At 39.7% G+C, this 21,173-nt stretch overlaps 1 protein-coding gene across 1 annotated transcript in view; it reads left to right on the forward strand.

Annotated features, from left to right (window-relative positions):
* Positions 1-201: 201 nt before the first annotated feature.
* The window catches only part of NAF1 (nuclear assembly factor 1 ribonucleoprotein), a 43,414-nt gene continuing 22,442 nt past the window's right edge, over positions 202-21,173 (forward strand). The window contains exons 1-2 of the mRNA XM_043438577.1: positions 202-605; positions 3,411-3,579. Coding sequence (XP_043294512.1) covers positions 346-605; positions 3,411-3,579 — 429 coding nt within the window. The 5' untranslated portion in view covers positions 202-345. The remainder of the gene's footprint in view (positions 606-3,410; positions 3,580-21,173) is intronic.

Here is a 21,173-nt window from a genome sequence, read left to right on the forward strand (position 1 = left end):
CTCAGCCTCTGTGTAACTCCCTCAGACCTGGCAGCAGGAAAGTCTGTCTATCAGGCCTCTCAGAGTGAACGGCGTTTCCCAGGACGCAGGGAAACCAGCGGCTTTAGGACCGCGCGGTTCCGCGTGCAAAGGCCTTCGGACCGCCCCGCTTCCAGGGATCGCCGGTGCGTCCCGTTACGTCACACGCTGCCCGGAAGTGCCGCTGCGTCGGCTGCGGGGGCGCGTCTCTGGACGGCTCCGCGTGTGGTTACCCGAGCAGCGCGTGAAGCGGGCCTGTGCTTCGTTTTCGGAGCCGCTGTCGGCCAGGTGGTGCGTCTCCCGGCGCGAGCGTCCTAAGTTTGCGCCATGGAGGTGGTGGAGGCCGCCGCCGCTCAGCTGCAGACACTGAAATTCGGTGGCGCCGGCGTCGGAATTGGCCAAGATCTGGCCGCGCCGGCTCCGGACCCCGCTCCGGTCGCAGCGCCGCCGGCGGACGAGGGGGCCCCGGAGTCTGCGGGCGAACAGTCGCCTCAGCTCCTGCCGCCGCCGCTCCCGGGGCCGCCTCCGGAAGGGAGCGGCCTGGAGACGTCGGACTCGGACTCCGACTCAGATTCGGACTCGGACAGGTCGTGCCCCCGGCGGCCGGGCGCGCGGGGCGGCTCTGGTAGCGGGAGGCCTGGGCCGAGGAGGCAGGAGGGCCCGGGAGCCGGGCGCGTCCCTCGCTGCCCCTGCGGTGCCCCTGGGAGGGAACGTGGCCGTCGGGGCCCTTCGTCTGAGGCTGGGGGTCCGAGTGTCCTCTGTGGACAGTTTGTCGTTTTCAGTTAGAATGTAGAAAACCTGAGACTGGGGGCTTATTCCCGTGACCACTCGACGTGGTGTGTCCTTGGGGTTATAATTTAAAGTTTGTGGCAAATCTTTTTCTCAAGTTTCTCTGGTTGAACCAGATAAATGGAGCATCAGATAAAGGATTTTCTCTTTTCAGATTGACTCCTGGCAGTTTTGTTAGTTTGTAGAATTTCTCTGGTGATGAATTTTTCTTTAAATTAGGGGAAAGTGATTCAACTATTACTACCTGCTTTGCGTAGCTTTTTTGAGGCTTTTCCCGCCCTACCTCCTGTCTTTTATATAGGAAAGTTCTGTGGTGGGAGGCGAGTTCACTGAACCAGGCTGAACCTTGTCTACAAGTGTTTGAGTGTATTTTATGCCATGCTGTGTCGGTGAACAATATAGACACGATCCTTGCCTTACATTCTGGTGAGAGGGACGAAAAATGAAGTTAAAAAAAAAAAAAAAGTGAGTTGAAAATTACAAGGAAGGAACAAGCGAAGCACTTGTAGTAGGAGAACCCAACCAGGTAGGACCCTCTGGCCATGTTAGTTTTAATTCTAACTGCTAGAGAAATTTGAAGAATTTTAAGCAGATGATTTACATACTCAAGTTAGCATTTTAATGTTTTACTCTGTGGAGAAGGAACTGAACTGTGTTCAAGAGTGAAAGCGGAGTGGTTGGCTTGGTGTGAAAGCGATGGGAAAGATGGTGTGTTAGTCCACCGTGTGACGGTGTTTGGATTGAATATTTTGAAACTTCCCGGATTTGGATCGCTAATAGACGTGGTAGTGGCCTACGAAGAGGGGCATCAACTGGGTGGATGGCGGGGCTGTTTACTGAGATGGGGAGAAACCTTTCTGGGATGGGGGCTGTAAACCAATAGGAATGCTAAATTTAGAGAGTTAATTTGAGATTTCACTGTCAACAAATTGGAGATGTCAGGGAAGCAGTAGGAGGACAGTTCTGGTGTGGAAATGTAAATTTGAACATCAGATTACAGGTAAAACTTACTTTAACCTTTTTTTTTTTTTTAAATTCGTATTTTTAAATTTATTTACTTTTAATTGAAGGACAATTGCTTTACAATGTTGTGTTGGCTGGTTTCTGCCGTGCATTGACATGAATCAGTCCTAGGTAGACATTTGTCCCCTCCTTCTTGAACCTCCCTCCCACCTTCCACCCTATCCCACCCTCTGTACATCAAACTTTTTATTGTGGACATTTTCCAACTCAGAGTAATATAATGAATGTACACATAGCCATCACCAAGTTTGACAGTTTCCATTATTTCCTAGCTTTATTTCGTTATTTTTGGCTGTTGTGCAGGCATGGATTTCCTCTAGTTAGGCGAGGTTGGGGGGCGCTGCTGTTGATTGTAGTAGGTGAGCTTCTCATTGTGGTGGCCTCCTGTGGAGTGTGCAAGCTAAGCAGTGGTGGTCCACTGGGCTTACTTGCTCCACAGCATGTGGGATCCTCCTGGGCAGGGGACTGAACTCATGTCCCTTCATTGGCAGGTGGGTTCCCAATCACCGGGGCACCAGGGAAGTCCCCTTAACTTTGTTTTACCTGACATTTCTAACTTTTTCTTTTAACTTGATAGTTTTAAAACAAGTCTCAGACAGCATGCCACCTTCCCTGTAAATTCTTTACTGTGCATTTCTGATAAAATACTTTTTACATAACAACCATGCTGTAGTAGAGTGAACCCTAATCCCTTAATGTCAGCTAATAGCACTCTGTATTTAGATTTTTCTAGTGGAATAGGAGTCATATTTACCAGTTTCATCACTGACTGAGCATGCAATACTTTGATACAGTTCCAAGGTTTCTACCTCTAGTGAGGATTCAGGACTAAACAATTAAATGCAATAGAAACTGAAAGAGAGAAACAGAACTAGTAGGGAGAATGCACTGTTTTTAACTTGTGAGTGTGTAGGTCATTAATTCGGCAGTTGTTATTAAGAGTTTAGGGGTGGAGCTTAGGGATATCAAGACTGAAGATTTAGCAGTTATCTGCACATCGGCAATGATTGAACTCTTTGGAGGTCATACTTGGAAAGAGTACCGGAGAGAAGAGAACATGAGTATGGGACTTGTAGAAACAGCCCATAACAGGAGCTGAAGAGGATACCAGCAAACAATCCAAGCTAAGAGGATAGTTTTTTGCTCTGAGAATTGTTGTGGAAGTCAAGGGCTAAAGGGGTTTTCAGAGAGTGGAGTGTTTAGCATGGATGGTAACTTGGAAAAGTTTCCAAATTGAAAAACTGAGAAGAAAGTCTCTTTGCTTTGATCTGATCCTTGGTAACTAATAAGACAGGTGCCTGACCCAGGATTCTTTTCGGTCAGTGATTTGTCACATGCCTCAGACTGATGCATGATGTAAGAGCAGTTGTAAAAAGAGGGTTTGGGTTAGAGCAGGGGTTTTGTGATCAGTGGATTAGAGTGCTTTCCAAACACCATAGTCAATTTCAAAATGCTAGCTTTTGAATTATACCAGCAACCATAAACATCTAGTAAAGCAGATATTTTCTAGTTGAATAATCATGTTTTAATACCATTGTAATAATGCTTTTGTATTGTTTTCAACTTTTTCTTCTTTATAGTGAAACAGATACTGATAGTTCAAGCTCCTCCTCTTCCTCATCATCGTCCTCGTCGTCTTCCTCTCATATGTCCCTTCCTCCAGTTCTATCAGATGGAGAAGATGACTTACTAGTTGAGAAGGAAAATAAGAATTTTCCTCTTAAAACAAAAGATGAGTTACTTCTTAATGTAAGTACTTAGATTTGTTACTAAACTTAATTTATATGTTCTAACATATTTTATGATACTGATATAATCTCATTTGGCCTATATCTGCTCCATGAATTTGAAGACCACTCTCAACTTTTACTGGTCTTACTTTTGCCATGCCTTGACTTTCTTAAGTGAAAGAAAGGATTGATTGTGAATAATTTCTCAGGTTACTTCTAATGCTAACATTTGATAATGTGCTAGGCATCTAGTTTAACTTGCTGCCTTTCGTTCTGACCTTCCCTAACAATTGTAAAGATGTTCCATTTCTTTTTTTGGGAAGGGGTCCAAAACGCAGAGAAACTTTAGTTCAGTAGCAGTTGAAACTATTTTTTTAATCGATTGCATTTGGAGAAATAGAAAGTAAAATTAGGTCAGTTGCACTTTTGAGGATTTCTGTTTACTGGAAGATTTTGGAGTGTTTTTATTACAGTTGGAGAAAACTTGTTTATTGTGGATTATTATTTATTGGCATTTGAATGCATGGTTATTTCCTCTTAGACTGTATGCTGTTCCTAGGAGGTTAATGATAGTCTGGTTGAAGCCTTATGATATAAGAGGAAAGTCTTTTCAGAATTTCCCAGTATGGGCTGTATTGCCATATGTTTATTCTTTCCACTCCCACGTGTAATTTTAGTTACTATTAATGTTTTAAGAAATTTAATGGTCCCTAATTATAGTTATAAAACACTTAAACCAGTGAAGTAGTAAAGGAAGATTTGAGAAAAATTTTTAAAGCCTAGGAGACATTCAGGAAGCTTTTCATGACCATACTGGATTGATATTATTTCCTTTTTCTTTACTCGTAATAAGAAATTTTCTATCTCAATATGCCTGTGTATTGAGAACCCTGGAATTTGTGTGCGAATTCATCAGTGGTTTATGTTTCCATACTGCAGACCTTAATCCCAGTGGTTTTCTTACACAGAGGCTCTCCCAACTTGTGATTATTTTCTGAAGTTATTGGCAGATTTGTTTGGTCTTATCCCTGTATCTTAATCACTTTTCTACTTAAATCTCTCTTAGAATATAAGAATCAACAAATAAAGGATCATAGTATTTTGGTGTGTACATGTGTTTTGTTTTCTTATTTATCCTACTAGATCTGAAATTCTTCCTTGGGAATTCATTGAAATTTAATGCAAAATCTTAGTCAAGTTATTTAGGTATTTTTCTGGATAGAGTGCCCATATTTTCATCAGAAAGTCAAAAAGAGTCTGTGTCTGCATTTTTGAGGACTGGTTCGTAGCTGATCTTTGTGGCTCATGTAGTGCCCAGCAGAGTGCTTTTCAGATACCAAACTGTTAGTCAAGAGTAATATGTGACTTGTGGAATGGGTGAGTTGAGTGGGCATCTGACATTCACTCACGTTTAAACTATCACAACACACCTGCCATGTGCCAGGTGCTGGAAGCAAGACCCATCTGGTTTCTACTCTAAATACACCTCCTGGAGAGGCAGACAGTAAATGACGGAGAGAAGTGCTGGAAGTGCTATTGAATTGTGTGAATGTATGCTTAGCTCATATCAAAAGTCCTCTTTTGCTGGGAAAATATGTTAGTTTTTAAAACTTGAAATAGTGAGAGGGTCTCTTCCTTTTTGTGCTAGTTCTGAAGGATCTTTGGGAAGGCTGGAAGGGGCAATTGTAGTCTTTTTTTTTTTTTTTTTTTTAATTTTGGATTCTTAACTAGCTCCTCACATTATTTTATATTCTTATGATTAGAAAGCAAATGTACTAGAAGTTCCTACTCCTACATATGGTACTGGAGATATGTAGAGTTCCCTGGTCTGCCGTAAATCTTTAGGGCTTTAGAAGTGTGTATGAGGACTCCTTCGGGACTTGTGCTCTCAAGTTCAAGGGAAGAGAATGACTTGGCCCTGAATCTCAAGAATGGTGTGGCTACAAGTTCTCATTGTCTTTAGGATCTGCTGTGCTGTTCAGGAGATGTTTCTTCAGTTGGCTGGCAGCTTGGCCTCTGATACTCCTGAATGAATGTCGTGGACAGAACTTGGATTGGTTTACTGGGGGCCTGGTTCATGGGTCTGAACAAATAATTGAAGCTAGTGAGATGGGTATTATGATTGCCTGGACATGAGTTCCACGGTCACTCCGATACTCTCGAGTGGAAAGTGTGTAGGAAAGTGCGCTTGAGAGAAAGCGTATGGGTGAGTGTGAGGGTGGGAGTGGGTTAGATAAGTGACAGGGAGTGTGAAAGTGTGTGAATTTTGAAGAGCATAGGTAGTATCAACCCCATAGAAACCACAAGGGATGAGTTCTCTATCACGGGAAGGGGAGGCTTAGAACATGGCAGCTGTTGTTCAGTCAGTAATAGTATTTATCTTCTGTGGAGGGAAAGAGGGAAATACGTGGAAGCAGTGAATCACATATGACATAGATTGGACTCTTGGAGCTGCAACAGAAACCAGATTAAGAGAAGGGGGATTTGCTGGAAACTTACTTGGCTGGGAAAGCCATTGGGAACCAAGGTAGCTATTGAAGATGGCTCTGCTGTTTTCTTGTATGTGCTGCTTGGCATTCTCATAGCTCTGTCATTTTATTTTCTAACTCACTTCTGTTTGCCTGTAGATTCAATCATTTTACCTCTAGCTTGCACTTGTATTTCTTGTTCCTGGCTCTGTAGAACATTTGATATGTTCTACTTTCACCTTCTCCATGAACTGGCTATTCATGCCATATTCTTTTCTAGGACGTTTGAGACAGTCCTATTACTTAGCTTTGAATTTGTCGTCTTTCAGATGACAATTCTTGCTTCCCGGGAAGTGTCCCCTCCTTTGTTACATAAAGTAGTTCTAGCTGGTATTGAGTGTGCCTTTGTTCAAGTCTGCTGGTGTGTATCTTCTCAGGCAGCAGGGCTGTGCAGTGGAACTGTTTGCTGTGTGTAGTCTACTAATTTCGTAATGAAATTCTGAGGAAGACCAGTGAAATATTCTGTGTTGTCTTTGCAAAAAGATGTACATAAATTCAAATGGGTCAAACATTTAGTACCAGTTTCAGAGTTTGTGATGCATCTATGAGATCTTTAGAACAAAGACCAGTTTTACTGGTTTTATGGCCTAACTCTTCATATTCTGGACTGTTTTCCATTGTTGAGGCATTTGTTGTTGTTCAGATGCCAAGTCACATCCCACACTTTGTGACCCCATGGACTGTATAGCACACTAGGATTCCTTGTCCTTCTCTATCTCCTAAAGTTTGCTCAAATTCATGTCTGTTGAGTTGGTGATGCTATCTAACCATCTTATCTTCTCTTGCCCACTTCTCCTCCTGCCCTCAGTCTTTCCCAGCATCAGGGTCTTTTCCAGTGAGTCAGCTCTTTGCATCAGGTGGCCAAAGTATTGGAGCTTCAGCTTCAGCAGCAGTCTTTCCAATGAATATTCAGGGTTGATTTTCTTTAGGATTCACTGGGTTCATCTCCTTGGAATCTTAAGAGACTTTGAAGTGTCTTCTCCAGCACCACAGTTCGAAAGCATCAAATAATTCTGCGCCACTCAGCTTCCTTATGGTCCAACTCTCACATCCATATATGACTGCTGGAAAAACCATAGCTTTGATTATATGGACCTTTGTCAGTGAAGTGATGTCTCTGCTTTTGAATATGCTGTGGAGGTTCCTCATAGCTTTTCTTCCAAGGAACAAGCGTCTTTTAATTTCATGGCTGCACTCACCATTTGCAGTGATTTTGGAGCCTCCTAAAATAAAAGTTGTCATTGTTTCCAGTTTTTCCCTTTTTATTTGCCATGAAGTGCCATGATCTTTGTTTTTTGAATACTGAGATTTAAGCCAGCTTTTTCACTCTCCTTTTTCATTCATTAAGAGGCTCTTTAGCTCCTCTTTGCTTTTTGCTGTTAAAGTGATATCATCTGCATATCTGAGGTTGTTGATATTTCTCCAGGCAGTCTTGATTCCAGCTTATGATTCATCCAGTCCGATATTTCACATCATGTACTCTGCATATAATTTAAATAAGTAGGGTGACAGCATACAGCCTTGACATACTGCCTTCCCAATTTTGAACCAGTCTGTTGTTCCATGTTTGGTTATAACTGTTGCTTCTTGATCTGCATACAGGTTTCTCAGGAGACAAGTATGGTGGTCTGGTGTTCCTATCTCTTTTAAGAATTTTCCAGTTTGTTGTGACCCACACAGTCCAAGGCTTTAGCATAGTCAGTGAAGCAGAAATAGATGTTTTTCTGATATTCCCTTGCTTTTTCCATGATCCAAGGAATGTTGGCAATCTGGTCTTTGATTCCTCTGCCTTTTTTAAATCCAAGTTGTACCCCTGAAAGTTCTCAAGTACTGTTGAAGCCTAGCTTGAAGGATTTTGAGCATTAGCTTGCTGGCATGTGAAATGAGCACTATTGTATGGTACTTTGGATGTTCTTTGGCATTGCCTTTCTTTGAAATTGGAATGGAGACTGACCATTTCCAGTCCTGGGGTCACTGCTAAGTTTTCCAAATTTGCTGACATACTGAGTGCAGCACTTTAATGGCATCATCTTTTAGGATTTTAAATAGCTCAGTTGGGATTCCATAACCTCCACTAGCTTTGTAGTAATGCTTCCTCAGGCCTACTTGACTTCATATTCCAAGTGTCTGGCTCCAGGTGATTGACCACACCATCGTGGTTATCCAGGTCATTAAGACCTTTTTGTATAGTTCTTCTATGTATTCTTGCCACCTCTTCTTAATATCTTCTGCTTCTCTTAGGTCCGTACTGTTTCTGTCCTTTATTGTGCCCATGTTTGCATGAAATGTTCTCTTGGTATCTCCAAATTTCTTGAAGAGATCACTAGTCTTTCCCATTCTGTTGTTTTCCTCTTTCTTTTCATTGTTCATTTAAGAAGGCTGTCTTATCTCTCCTTACTGTGCTCTGGAACTCTGCATTCAGTGGGGTATATTTTTCCTCATCTCACATCTCTTCTTTTCTCAGCTGTTTGTAAGCCCTCCTCAGACAACCATTTTGCCTTTTTGCATTTCTTTATCTTGAGGATGATCTTGGTCACCACCTCCTGTACAATATTATGAACCTGGTTTGTCCATAATTCTCCAGGCACTCTGTCTACCAGATCTGATCCCTTGAATCTATTTGTCCCCTTCACTGTATAATGATAAGGGATTTGATGATTTAGATCATACCTGAAAGGTTTAGTGGTTTTCCCTACTTTCTTCAATTTAAGCCTGAATTTTGTGATAAAGAGGTCACGATCTGAGCCACACTGAGCCCCAGGTCTTGTTTTGCTGACTGTACAGAGCTTATCCATCTTCAGCTGTGAAGAGTGTAATCAGTCTCATTTCAGTATTGACCATGTAATGATGTCCATGTGTAAGTTGTCTTTTGTGTTGTTGGAAGCGAGTATTTGCTATGACCAGTGTGTTCTCTTGGCAAAACTCTGTTAGCTTTCGTTTAGGCGTGCTGAGCTTAATTTTTACCTCTTTAGTCTGTTTGTTAAGCAGGAATGTTGCCTTCCTGGATCTAGCTTTTTAAAGCTTTTCCATTGTTGGACAGTTAGATCCTGATGATCTACCTACTATTGTAGATTTATATTTGTAAGTATGTAGGAACTAAAGTGAAGTGACGTCAAGATTGTCCTTTTAGAGTTAAATAGAGTTGCAACGGTCCTTTGGGATGACAAGATGTTGTTATAACCTGATTTTAAATAAGTTGAGAGAAAGAGGAGAAAAGAGGGACTGGTCAGCCATAGACACATTAGAAAGGAGGGTAGTTGTAATTCTCTCTTTTCTTAGTGTAGGAATGCAGTATAGGACTTAAAGTTAACCAAGGGGAATCATTCTTTTAAAACAAACACTTCAAAAGCAGAGAAGGTTTATATATAATCTATGCAATAAATGTAAAGCAGCACACATATTACAGTTTTAGAACTACAGTTAAACCACATAGGGTTTATGAAGTGTTTCAGTGAATTGGAAAATTAGATTCTTTTTGAAGAATATTCTCTCAGTTCTCAGTTGAGAATGCCAGTTTGGGGAGAACTTTAAAAACTGAGGAAAGTGGAACAAAGCTATCTAACCACTTTCTTTCAAATAAATTAGATGTCATTAATGTTTAGAATCATAAGAATATTTATAGGATTGTGACATTTCTAAGTCTTAATCAGAAGTTAATTATATAAATTAGTGCCTGTTGTTTTCTATTCTGAAAACCTGAAGTTATATAATATTTAAAAATTATGATTGCAGTGTTTATGGGGATAAAACATGAATAATAACTGCAGTAGAGATAATGTGTATTTATGTGTGTAATATAGCATGAACAAGAAAAACATTAAGTACTTGTAGGTAACTCTTGGTAAATTTACTTTCATAATTTAGAGACTGCCTATATTATACATATACAGAGTATACAGTAGGCAATATAATTATGCAGTATAATTAGGTTGGCAGTTTGTGTAGTTGTAGTTAGGGTGAGTACAGTTTTTCTCATTGTGACAGTGAAGACCCATATCATGAAACTTCCTAATGTGAGGATCTGGAAATACCTAGGCCACCTGAAGTGATCAGAAGTTTCAGGGGTTTATTTCAGTTTTTTTTTTTTTTTCAACTTCTCACAATCTTGAAGTTGTATTGCACCTTGTTCTACTCTTAATATCGTTGATTGACTGTGGTGTTTTCAGGGCCTAACTTGATTTATAAGTATTGTCTTAAATGTGTAGACCTTATTTAGCTTCAGCTTTTGTTGAGTCTAGTATATGTGGAATTATCATATCATACCTTAGACTATTGATGACACTTATTAATATTATTCTCAAAATGCCTGATATTTAAATGGCTTATATACTTGAAAGGAGGTAGGTTTTCAGTAATATTTGGTGCTTTTTAAAAACAGTGCTCACGTTTTTTTTAAAATTAAAATTTCATACTTCATTGCACAGTTATTTCAGTAAGCTTCTATGAAGCACAAATGATCCTGGATAAATACTGATTTATTCAGTAGAATATCCATATGTGTCTTGCGTATATACATGTATATGATCATTATTACAGAAAAACATTCTATTAGGTTCCCTGACCCCTGTAGATTTAATGAGTGAGTTGTGGCTGTTTTTAGAGGATAAAGACCAATGTCTGTAAAGAAGACTCCAGCTGGAGAGTGAGCGTACACAATTGGCTGAAAGCAGAATAGCACCAGAGAGCTGACCGCTGATTGACTTGTAAATGGTTCAGATACTGGAAGCTGAAGGATGGAGGGAAAGGGGAGTTAACTTGCGTTGTAGTGGTGGGGAAGGCATCGTGGCTTGACCTGAGATTGAAAGGTGGGTAGGATCTCCATGGGAACGGACAGGTGAACAGAACAGGAACTTTGCCAGGGAGGACCAAGTCTGCTGCCAGAGTTCCGTTTCCAGTGCCAGTTACGTTTAGGGGCTCAGGGCATGTTTCTTTTTCATTTATCTTCCCTGCAGTTAAAATGTCAGTTCTAAAATGGACACTTTTTAACCCTTGACCACTTCTGAAAAGTTGATACTAATAATTGTTGACAGTGCTTAGCTTTACAGTTACTTGGTAGTGCTTTTATCTTGGTGGTACATGAAGTCAGTGTCTTAGATTCTGTGAGGTATGGATTCCTCAGTTGACATAAAAGGTATGTTTAGGGCTATATTCATCATTGAAAGTTTTTTCTTATGGATATGGATTATGGTTTTATTTTATGTTCATGTCAGTCTGCTTTTGAAGGTATTCTTTTGAACTTTGTTTTTTGTGATAGTAATTTTAGAGAAAAATGGGATGAGAACATTGTATTTTATTAAAAAAGAAAAACAGGAAAACACTTCAAAGAAATGGTACTTTCATTTATTAGGTGAAAATATTCGATGAGCTAGTATGAATCTTAGTGTCATATATGATAGAATTGATGAGGACAAATTAATGACTGTTGGTGATAGTTTAAAAAATAGCTGAATTCTATGGAATGTTGTAAAAATAATTTCCCTGGAGAAGTTGGTGAATTTGACTAAATATTTTATGTAGTCATAGTTGACACACAGTGTACAGACCTAATCCATTCTTTTTTCCAACGTATTTTACCAACTGTAGGGAAAAAAAAGTTTCCAATCATGTCTCTCAGTACTCTAGGGATTGGATCCTGCTTTCCAACCATATTTGAAAAGTGAGGGCTCCCCTGTTAGTATCAGGTGATTGGCTGCCACATGCATGTCCTCTATTCTTGGGTAACACGAGAAAGTGGTTGGATAGCTTTGTTCCACTTTCCTCAGTTTTTAAGTTCTCCCCAAATTGGCATCAAATGGGTTAGTTGCCATTTGGAATGTTTGATTTCTTTCTCACTATTTGCTGCCCTTTTTCTGTGTTTGTGAGTGAAAACCCAAATCAAGGTTCTTTAGATAATTTTACCTGAAAAGATTATGAATTACTGATTTTTTTTTCCCCCTTCCCCAGTGATAAGCCTTCCTAGAGCTAGGGAAGTCAGGGCCATTGTAAGATATTGTTTTTTTTCAGAGGGCCATTTCTGACCAATTAGCTTCTTCTGTTTTTGTGATGGAAATCTTAGACACCATTTTTTGACTGGCATGTCTACAGTTTAATTTTTAATAGGATGAATTTTTAATGTTAAATGCTACACATTTGAATATTTTGTTTAACTGAGCAACTGTGTAGGCCATACAGATTTCCAAGAATCAGAATATAATCATATTCTCATGACAGACAGACAATTGTTGATCTTTCACGGTTACTTGAGATGTGATTAGGACCTTGCATTTCTTTAATGCCATAGCTGAAGATCATAACATCTGTTCTTCAGAATCAGAGTAACTTTGTTCAAGTCTGTTATGTAATTTCTATATTAATGTTCTGTCTTTTTGATTGCATGCTGTTAAACATTTTTCAAAATCGTACTATTAATCACTTGTATGAATTGTTGAGAACTTTTTTTTTGCTTAGTTTCTCACTACTTATAGATAAGAAAACTGACCCCAAGAATGACTTTCCTGATGTAGTGAGTGAGGAAAAGCAGATTCAGAACTGGCATCAGATGAAGTCTAGTCAGTTCTGTTTTTCAGTTCCTGCGGAGGCCTTTTTCACAGCACTGGAATTTGATCATTTGAACTTCCCGATTATTTGGTTTTTGAATAATGAGCATAATTTGTAATGATGAAAGATGATTCTGTCATCTAATTTAAGCTTTCCTACATTATTGTAAGAAACCCTCTGTTGCCCTTTAATAAAGCCTTTGACTTGGATGTGTAGATGTGCCAGAAGTAGAGGATTGGATTTCATTAGTATGTCGACTTTCAGCATTTTGCTGAATGCTGTGACTTTTTTTGGTGACTCAGTGGTAGAGAATCTGCCTGCCAATGCAGGAGATGTGGGTTCAGTCCCTGGGTCAGAAAAATCCCCTGGAGTGGGAAATGGCAACCCACTCCAGCATTCTTGCCTGGGAAATCCATGGACAGTGGAACCTGGTGGATTAGAGTCCATGGGGTCGCAAAGAGTCGGACACAATGTAGCAACTAAGCACACATGAAAGCATAGATATTTATATTTGGCTGCAGATAGTATATATCCAAAATAAGTTGTTAGTTTCTTTTTAATTTTGGAAAATAACAAATAACAGTAATGACAAAGATTTATCACACATCTTCATTTCCCAGGTATTCAGGTTAACATGAAGACCTAATATGATGCATACTGTTACAATGTGGTCTTAAAATTATACTTGTATTAATGGCTAAAAATAGATTGGTCCTCTTATACTTGGGTATATATTTAGTAATGGAGGGCTCTTTGAATGTATGGGAATGTAAAGCAGTGCTGTCCAGCCGGTCCTCTTGCAGTGATGGACATGTGCTATTATATTAACCCTGTCTTCATACCACAGCAACAGAGCACTTGAATGTGGCTAGTGCTCCTGAAGACTGCATTGTAAATTTTATTTAATTAATTAAATTTAAATAATCAAATTAATTAATGTCTTGTATTAGATGAGCAGAGTAGGAGTCTTTCCTACTCACTCATTAATCTTTCTATAAGAGTCATAGGTAAACCAGGCTCATGCTTTAATCTTGCTAACTAGCTGTAAAGAGCCTTCTTGCCTTTTGTTTTCGTGACACTTGGTTTGTTTATATGATGAAGGGCCCAGATTTCCCTCATCATCTCTACCTTCAGTTTTTTAGTTTATTGTTGCTATATGTCTTATTTCTGATTCTTTATATACTCTGTGCACTGTCAAGGCACTAGTGTCGTTTACTGTGTGTTTTGGTCCCTTTCTTTTGTTTTTTGTCACTGGAGTGTGTTTCTCCTCGTCTCTATCACACGTACACATCCTTTCTCCACTTGTGGAAAACAAAGGTACTGGTTTTTGTTTGAAGGAGGTTATGAGACTGAGCAGGTGTATTCCTTATCTTACCAGGGCAAGTGCTGTATTACTCGGGGGCCAGGTGTCACTCTCCCGGCTACAGTGACGCTTGTTGCTGCAAACCCGAGGTGCCTGCGTGTCAGTTCTGTGCAGTGAGGCTTAATTGGAAGCCGCCGTTTTCTGCTTTCTTTTTGAGAAGGCTGGGTTCAGATCCTTTTCATTCCTTAAGGATTATGTTTTGAATTTTAAGAATTGTAGTTTCATTATCTGATTTCTGCTTTGACTGAAAAACTCCAATTTAAAATTTTTGTTTGTTTGTTTTTAGCTTGGATTGATGAGCTCAGTAAACCCATTTATTTATTTATTTTTAATTAATTAATTAATTAATTAATTTTACTTTACAACATTGTATTGGTTTTGCCATACATTGACTTGAATCTGCCATGGGTGTACATAAATATATACTAAACACCTACTTTGTGATAGTCATTGTTCCTACCGTAGCAAGAAGCAAGGCAGACCTGGTCCTAGTTTTTGTTGGATTTGTTGTCTAGTTTGGGACATAGACTTTAAGCCGGTAAAAGAATTCATTTGAACCAGTCCTAATGAGATGGATGAAACTGGAGCCCATTATACAGAGTGAAGTAAGCCAGAAAGATAAAGAACATTACAGCATACTAACACATATATATGGAATTTAGAAAGGTGATAACGATAACCCTATATGCAAAACAGAAAAAGAGACACAGAAATACAGAACAGACTTTTGAACTCTGTGGGAGAAGGTGAGGGTAGGATATTTCAAAAGAACAGCATGTATACTATCTATGGTGAAACAGATCACCAGCCCAGGTGGGATGCATGAGACAAGTGCTCGGGCCTGGTGCACTGGGAAGACCCAGAGGAATCGGGTGGAGAGGGAGGTGGGAGGGGGGATCGGGATTGGGAATACATGTAAATCCATGGCTGATTCATATCAATGTATGACAAACCCACTGGAAAAAAAAAAAATAATAATAATAATAATAATAAAAAAAAAAAAAGAATAGTATGTTAGACAGTAATATATTCACAAGAAAGTAAAACCACAGGATAATTTGATAAAGAGTGACTAAGCTTGGTGGTGGTGCAGTTCTTTAGTGGTTAGGGAAGTTAAGATAACTTAAGACATCTACATATCGAGACAGGATCTTATACTGATGGTCTGACATTGCAGTCCAAGAAACTTTCCCTTTGAACTTTCTAAAATTATGCCTTCAGTCTTCATGGAAAATCTTCATGGAAAGCACATCCCTTGGATGAATTGTTGAGGGAGTTGGGGAGATTTTTGCCTCCTTTATCCTTTATCCCTTGTTTCCTAGCATGCTTAAAAAGGACAAATATCTCTTTTCTCTCTTGATTCAGTTTCCAGAATGTCTGCCATTTCCAAAGCAAATATACTGGTTGGCTTAACTAGACTTTCAAAAGCAAATTCCAAAACAGGCTGTTAACCTGGAATAGTAATAGGCCGATTCCATTTATCTCTTAAGTTATATGTACTATACATACCTTTTGTGTTTTGCAGAGGGTCTTTTACCATCAAGAAGCAATTGAGTGCCTTCATTGGCCTTCTGTAGGAATCACAGAAAACTGTATACATTCCCATGTTTCAGAGTACTGGGGTCAGTGAGCTGGAATTAGAAGTATGATGTCTGTATTCTAAGTTTGGTTCTATATGAGATCAGAAATCCTCCCCATTAGTAGGCAAAACTTGCTGTTTTTTTTAATACATAGGTTGGAAATGGGGTAGCAACCGGAGTTCAGGGAGCCTGCCAGCCTGTGTTTTGACCACAGGTGTGAGTCCCCACCTCACCGCAAACAGTCTGGCTTTTTTTTTTTTTTTACCTTCCCTTGTCTCTCATGCTGGCTGTCTCACAGACATCCTTGGAGCAGGATGTCAGGACTCAATCAGACCCTGTATAGTCTGACATGCTCAACTTAGAGTGATTTATGTGATAATGATCTCAAAAGATGATGAAAAGACATTTGGTAAAGTTTAACAGTCATCATTTCTTACTTAAAAAAAAGACAGAAATAGGAATATATGGATACTTTTCTTAACCTTATTAAAAAAAAATCCCAATCAAAATGCATTCTTAATGCTTGCCATTTGAAACATTCCTGATAGAGATATAAGCCCATGATCATGACACTTGCTTGACATTTGTATTGTAGTCATACCAACCACGGTTATTTGAACAGTGCAAAATACAATGTGCTAATATTGAAAAGTAGGAGAACTTATTTTTTTGAAAAGTGGTAATAGAGTGACTACACAAGAAAAGCACTAGACATAAATTTCAGCATGATAGTGTGTTCATGTAGTTTTATTTTTTGATAAGAATACTTTTATGATTAATTGAAGGATAATTGCTTTACAGAATTTTGTTGTTTTCTGTCAAGCATCAGCATGAATCACCCATAGTTATACGTATGTCCCCTCCCTTTTAAACTTCACTCCCGTCTCCCTCCCCACCCCACCCCTCTAGGTTGATAGGAGCCCCTGTTGGACTTCCCTGAGACAGAATGCAAAGTCCCATTGGCATGGAAATGTGTTTCCAAAGTGAAACTAAAGTAAGGAAAGGAACAATTTTTCAAAACTGATCTTGTTATAGAGGTCTTTATAAATGTGATACAAGGTTAAAATCAAAAAAAAGGAAAAGATATATTTGGGAGATAAGGGAGTGGATATTTGCTGTATAGTTGATAACAGGCAAATGTTCTTAAAAACCCCAAATTTTCTTACAAATTGAATAAAAAGATAAACCTTTCAGAAGAACTATATGTATACAAACAATTCATAAATACATTCAGATAGTCAGGAAGCATGTTGTCCTGGTTAATAAATTTAAATTTAAGGCAGGATACTATTTTGGACCTATCGGATGGGCAAAAGTTTGCTTCTGAGTGATGGCATTGATAATAGGAAAATACCTTCATACATCATTCATGGAAGTGTGCATTGATGCAGCCTTTTTGAAAGGAGATTTAGCAGTATTTGTCAAAATTAAAGATGTTTATACCTTTGGATCTAGCAGTTCCACTTAGAATTTATCATGAGAATTACACAAAAGTATGTATTAAAGAATGTTCATTGTATCATTTTGTGTAATAATAAAAATTAAAGCTGTGCAGATTATTATTATATAGGATGATTGGCATACTAAGTTATATATAGTCCATCTATATAGTCGAACACCGTAAGAATTTAAATAAAATAGATACTTATTTTTTGTAGAAAGATGTGCAAGATATAACATGAAAAGGATAGATTATATTACAATATGGATATTTTATTTGAATGAGACATATTAAAGTTAAATGTAAAGTTTGTGTCTGCCTAGGAAACATATTTGAAAGACTGTTAACCGCTATCTATGGAGAGGAATTGGAAGAAGGTTGAAAGGAATAGGGTAGGGGAGCAGTCACCATCTGTAGGGATTTGAGAGCCCAAGAAAATAAAGTCTCTTACTGTTTCCATTGATGCCCTATCTATTTGCCATGAAGTGATGGGACCAGATGCTCTGCTCAGTGCTCAGCCTTCTTCATGGTCCAGCTCTCACATCCATACATGACCACTGGAAAAACCATAGCTTTGACTAGACGGACCTTTCTTGGCAGAGTAGTGTCTCTGCTTTTTAATATGCTGTCTAGGTTTGTAATAGTTTTTCTCCCAAGGAGCAAGTATCTTTTAATTTCATGGCAGCAGTCACCATCTGCAGGGATTTGAGAGCCCAAGAAAATAAAGTCTCTTACTGTTTCCATTGTTGCCCTATCTATTTGCCATGAAGTGATGGGACCAGATGCTATGATCTTCGTTTTTTGAATGTTGAGTTTTAAGTCAAGTTTTTCACTCTCCTCTTTCACTTTCATCAAGAGGCTCTTTAGTTCTTACCTTTCTGCCATCAGGGTGGTGTCATCTGCATATCTGAGGTTATTGATATTTCTTCCATCAGTCTTGATTCCAGCTTGTGCTTCATCCAGCCTGGCATTTCTCATGATGTACTCTGCATATAAGTTAAATAAGCAGAGTGACAGTATACAGCCTTGACGTACTCCTTTCCCAATTTGGAATCAGTCTGTTGTTCCATGTTCGGTTCTAACTGTTGCTTCTTGACCTATATACATGTTTCTCAGGAGGCAAGTAAGGTGGTCTTGTATTCCCATCTCTTTAAGAATTTTCTGCAGTTTGTTGTGTTCCACAAAGGCTTTAGCATAGTCAATGAAGCAGAAGTAGATATTTTTCTGGAACTCTCTTGCTTTTTCTGTGATTTTAGCAGTTGATCTCTGGTTCCTCTGCCTTTTCTAAAATCAGCTTGAACTCTGGAAGTTCTCAGTGCATGTACTGTTGTTGCCTAGCTTGGAGAATTTTGAGCATTACTTTGCTAGCGTGTGGAGTGAGTGCAACTGTGCAGTAGTTTGAGGATTCTTTGGTATTGCCTTTGGTATTGCCAAGATAGGTATTGCCTGTTCTCTGGTAATCCCTTTCTTTGGGATTGGAATGAAAACTTAACCTTTTCCAGTCCTCTGACCACTGCTGAGTTTTCGAAATTTGCTGGCATAGTGAGTGCAGCACTTTTAACAGCATCATCATCTATTTGAAATAGGTTAACTGAAATTGCATCACCTCTACTGGCTTTGTTCATAGTGATGCTTCCTAAGGCCCACTTGACTTTGCACTCCAGGGTGTTTGGTTCTAGGTGAGTGATCACACCTTTGTGGTTATATGGGTCATGAAGATCTTTTTTGTAGAGCTCATCTATGTATTCTTGCCACCTCTTCTTAATATCTTCTGCTTCTGTTAGGCCCATACCATTTCTGTTCTTTATTTGCCCATCTTTGCATGAAATGTTCCTTTGGTATCTCTGATTTTCTTGAAGAGATCTCTAGTCTTTCCCATTCTGTTATTTCCTTTGTTTCTTCACATTGATCAGTTAGAAAGGCTTTCTTATCTCTGCTTGCTAGTCTTTGGAACTCTGCATTCAGATGGATTTATCTTTCCTTTTCTCCTCTGCCTTTTGCTTGTCTTCTTTTCTCAGCTATTTGTAAGGCCTCCTAAGACAACCATTTTGCCTTTTTGCATTTCTTCTTCTTGGAGATGGTTTTGATCACCACCTACTGTACTTTGTTATGAACCTGCATCCATAGTTCATCAGGCACTCTATCAGATCTAATCCCTTGAATCTATTTGTCACTTCCACTGTATAATTGTAAGGGATTTGATTATGTCATACCTGAATGGCTTTGTGGTTTTTCCTTACGTTCGTCAATTTAAGTCTGAATTTTGCAGTAAGGAGTTCTTGATCTGAGCCACAGTCAGCTCCTGGTCTTGTTTTTGCTGACTGTATAGAGCTTCTCCATCTTTGGCTGCAAAGAATATAATCAGTCTGATTTCGGTGTTGACCGTCTGGTGATGTCCATGTGTAGAGTCGTCTCTTGTGTTGTTGGAAGAGGTTGTTTGCTAAGACCAGTGCATTCTCTTGGCAAAACTGTTAGCCTTTGTCCTGCTTCATTTTATACTCTCCAAGGTCAAACTTGCCTGCTACTCCAGGTATCTCTTGACTTCCTACTTTTGCATTCCAGTCACCTATGATGAAATGGCATCTTTTTTTGGTGTTTGTTCTAGAAAGTCTTGTAGGTCATCAAAAAACTGTTCAACATCAACTTCTTTGTCATTAGTGGTTGGCACATAAGCTTGGATTACTGTGATGTTGAATGGTTTGCCTTGAGAACAAATAGAAATCATTCTGTCGTTTCTGAGATTGCATCCAAATACTGCATTTTGGACTCTCTCTTTTGACTATGATGGCTACTCCATTTCTTCTAAGGGATTCTTGCCCACAGGAGTAGATAAAATGGTCGTCTGAATTAAATTTGCCCATTCCCATCCATTTTAATTCACTGATTCCTAAAATGTTGATGTTCACTTTTGCCATCTTCTGTTTGACCTCTTCTGATTTACTTTGATTCATGAAACTAACATTCCAGGTTCTTATGCCTATTGTTCTTTTATACCATTTGACTTTACTTTCACCACTAGACACATCCACAACTGGGCATCCTTTCCACTTTGGTCAACCTCTCATTCCTTCTGGAGCTCTTTCTTTGTACTTCTCCAGTGGCATATTGGGCACCTACTGACCTGGGGAGTTCATCTTTCAGTGTCACATCCTTTTGCCTTTTCATACTGTTCATGGGTTTCTCAAGGCAGGAATGCTGAAGTGGTTTGCCATTCCCTTCTCCAGTGGACCACATTCTGTCAGACCTCTCCACCCTGACCCGTCTGTCTAGGGTGGCCCCACACAGCATGGCTTAGTTTCACTGAGTTAGACATGACTGTGGTCCTGTGATCAGATTGGATAGTTGTCTGTGATTGTGGTTTTCATTTGTCTGCTCTCTGATGGAGAAGGATTAGAGGCTTGTAGAAGCTTCCTGATGGGAGGGACTTGCTGTGTGGCAAACTGGGTCTTGCTCTGATGGGATGGGCCATGCTTCCTAAATCTTTAATCCAATTTTCTGCAAATGGGTGGGGCTGAGTCCCTCCCTGTATGGTAGGGGTAATGGCAGTAATGGTGACATCCTTCAAAAGCACCTCTGTCAGCATGCCTGGACTCCCAGGACTGTTGTATTCTGTGCCCTTTACCCTGTGGCAGGCCACTGTCAAACCCATGTCTGCCAGAGACTCCTGGGCACTCTCAGGCAAGTCTGGTCCTGTCTCTTTTGGGGTCACTGTTCCTTTCTCCTGGGTCCTGGTTGTGCACAAGGTTTTGTTTGAGCTTTTCAAGAGTCTGTTTCCCCTGTACTGTGGTAATTCTATAACCGAATCCCACTGGCCTTCAAAGTCAAATTCTCTGTGGGTTCTCTGTCCTTTTGCCAGATCCCCAGGTTGGGTAATCTGTTGTGGGACCTAGAACTTCTTGCAACAGGGCAAGAACTCTTTGGAATAGTGTGAGAACTCCTTAGTATAATTGATCTCTAGTTTGTGGGTCGTCTGCTCGGAGGCTCTGTGTTGGGGCTAATGGCAGCCTCCTTCAGGAGGACTTAATGCCGCACACTGGACCTCCCAGGTCTGCTGCAGCCAGAGCTGCTACATTAGAAAATGCCAATCACCACTCATAAGAGGTGCCATTCCCAGAGCCCATGTGAGACCCGTGTCAGCCCTCAGTACTACACAGTTCTCTAGTT

This window comes from Cervus canadensis, chromosome 19 (genome assembly GCF_019320065.1).
Source record: "Cervus canadensis isolate Bull #8, Minnesota chromosome 19, ASM1932006v1, whole genome shotgun sequence".
In the NCBI taxonomy this organism is placed as follows: Eukaryota; Metazoa; Chordata; class Mammalia; order Artiodactyla; family Cervidae; genus Cervus; species Cervus canadensis.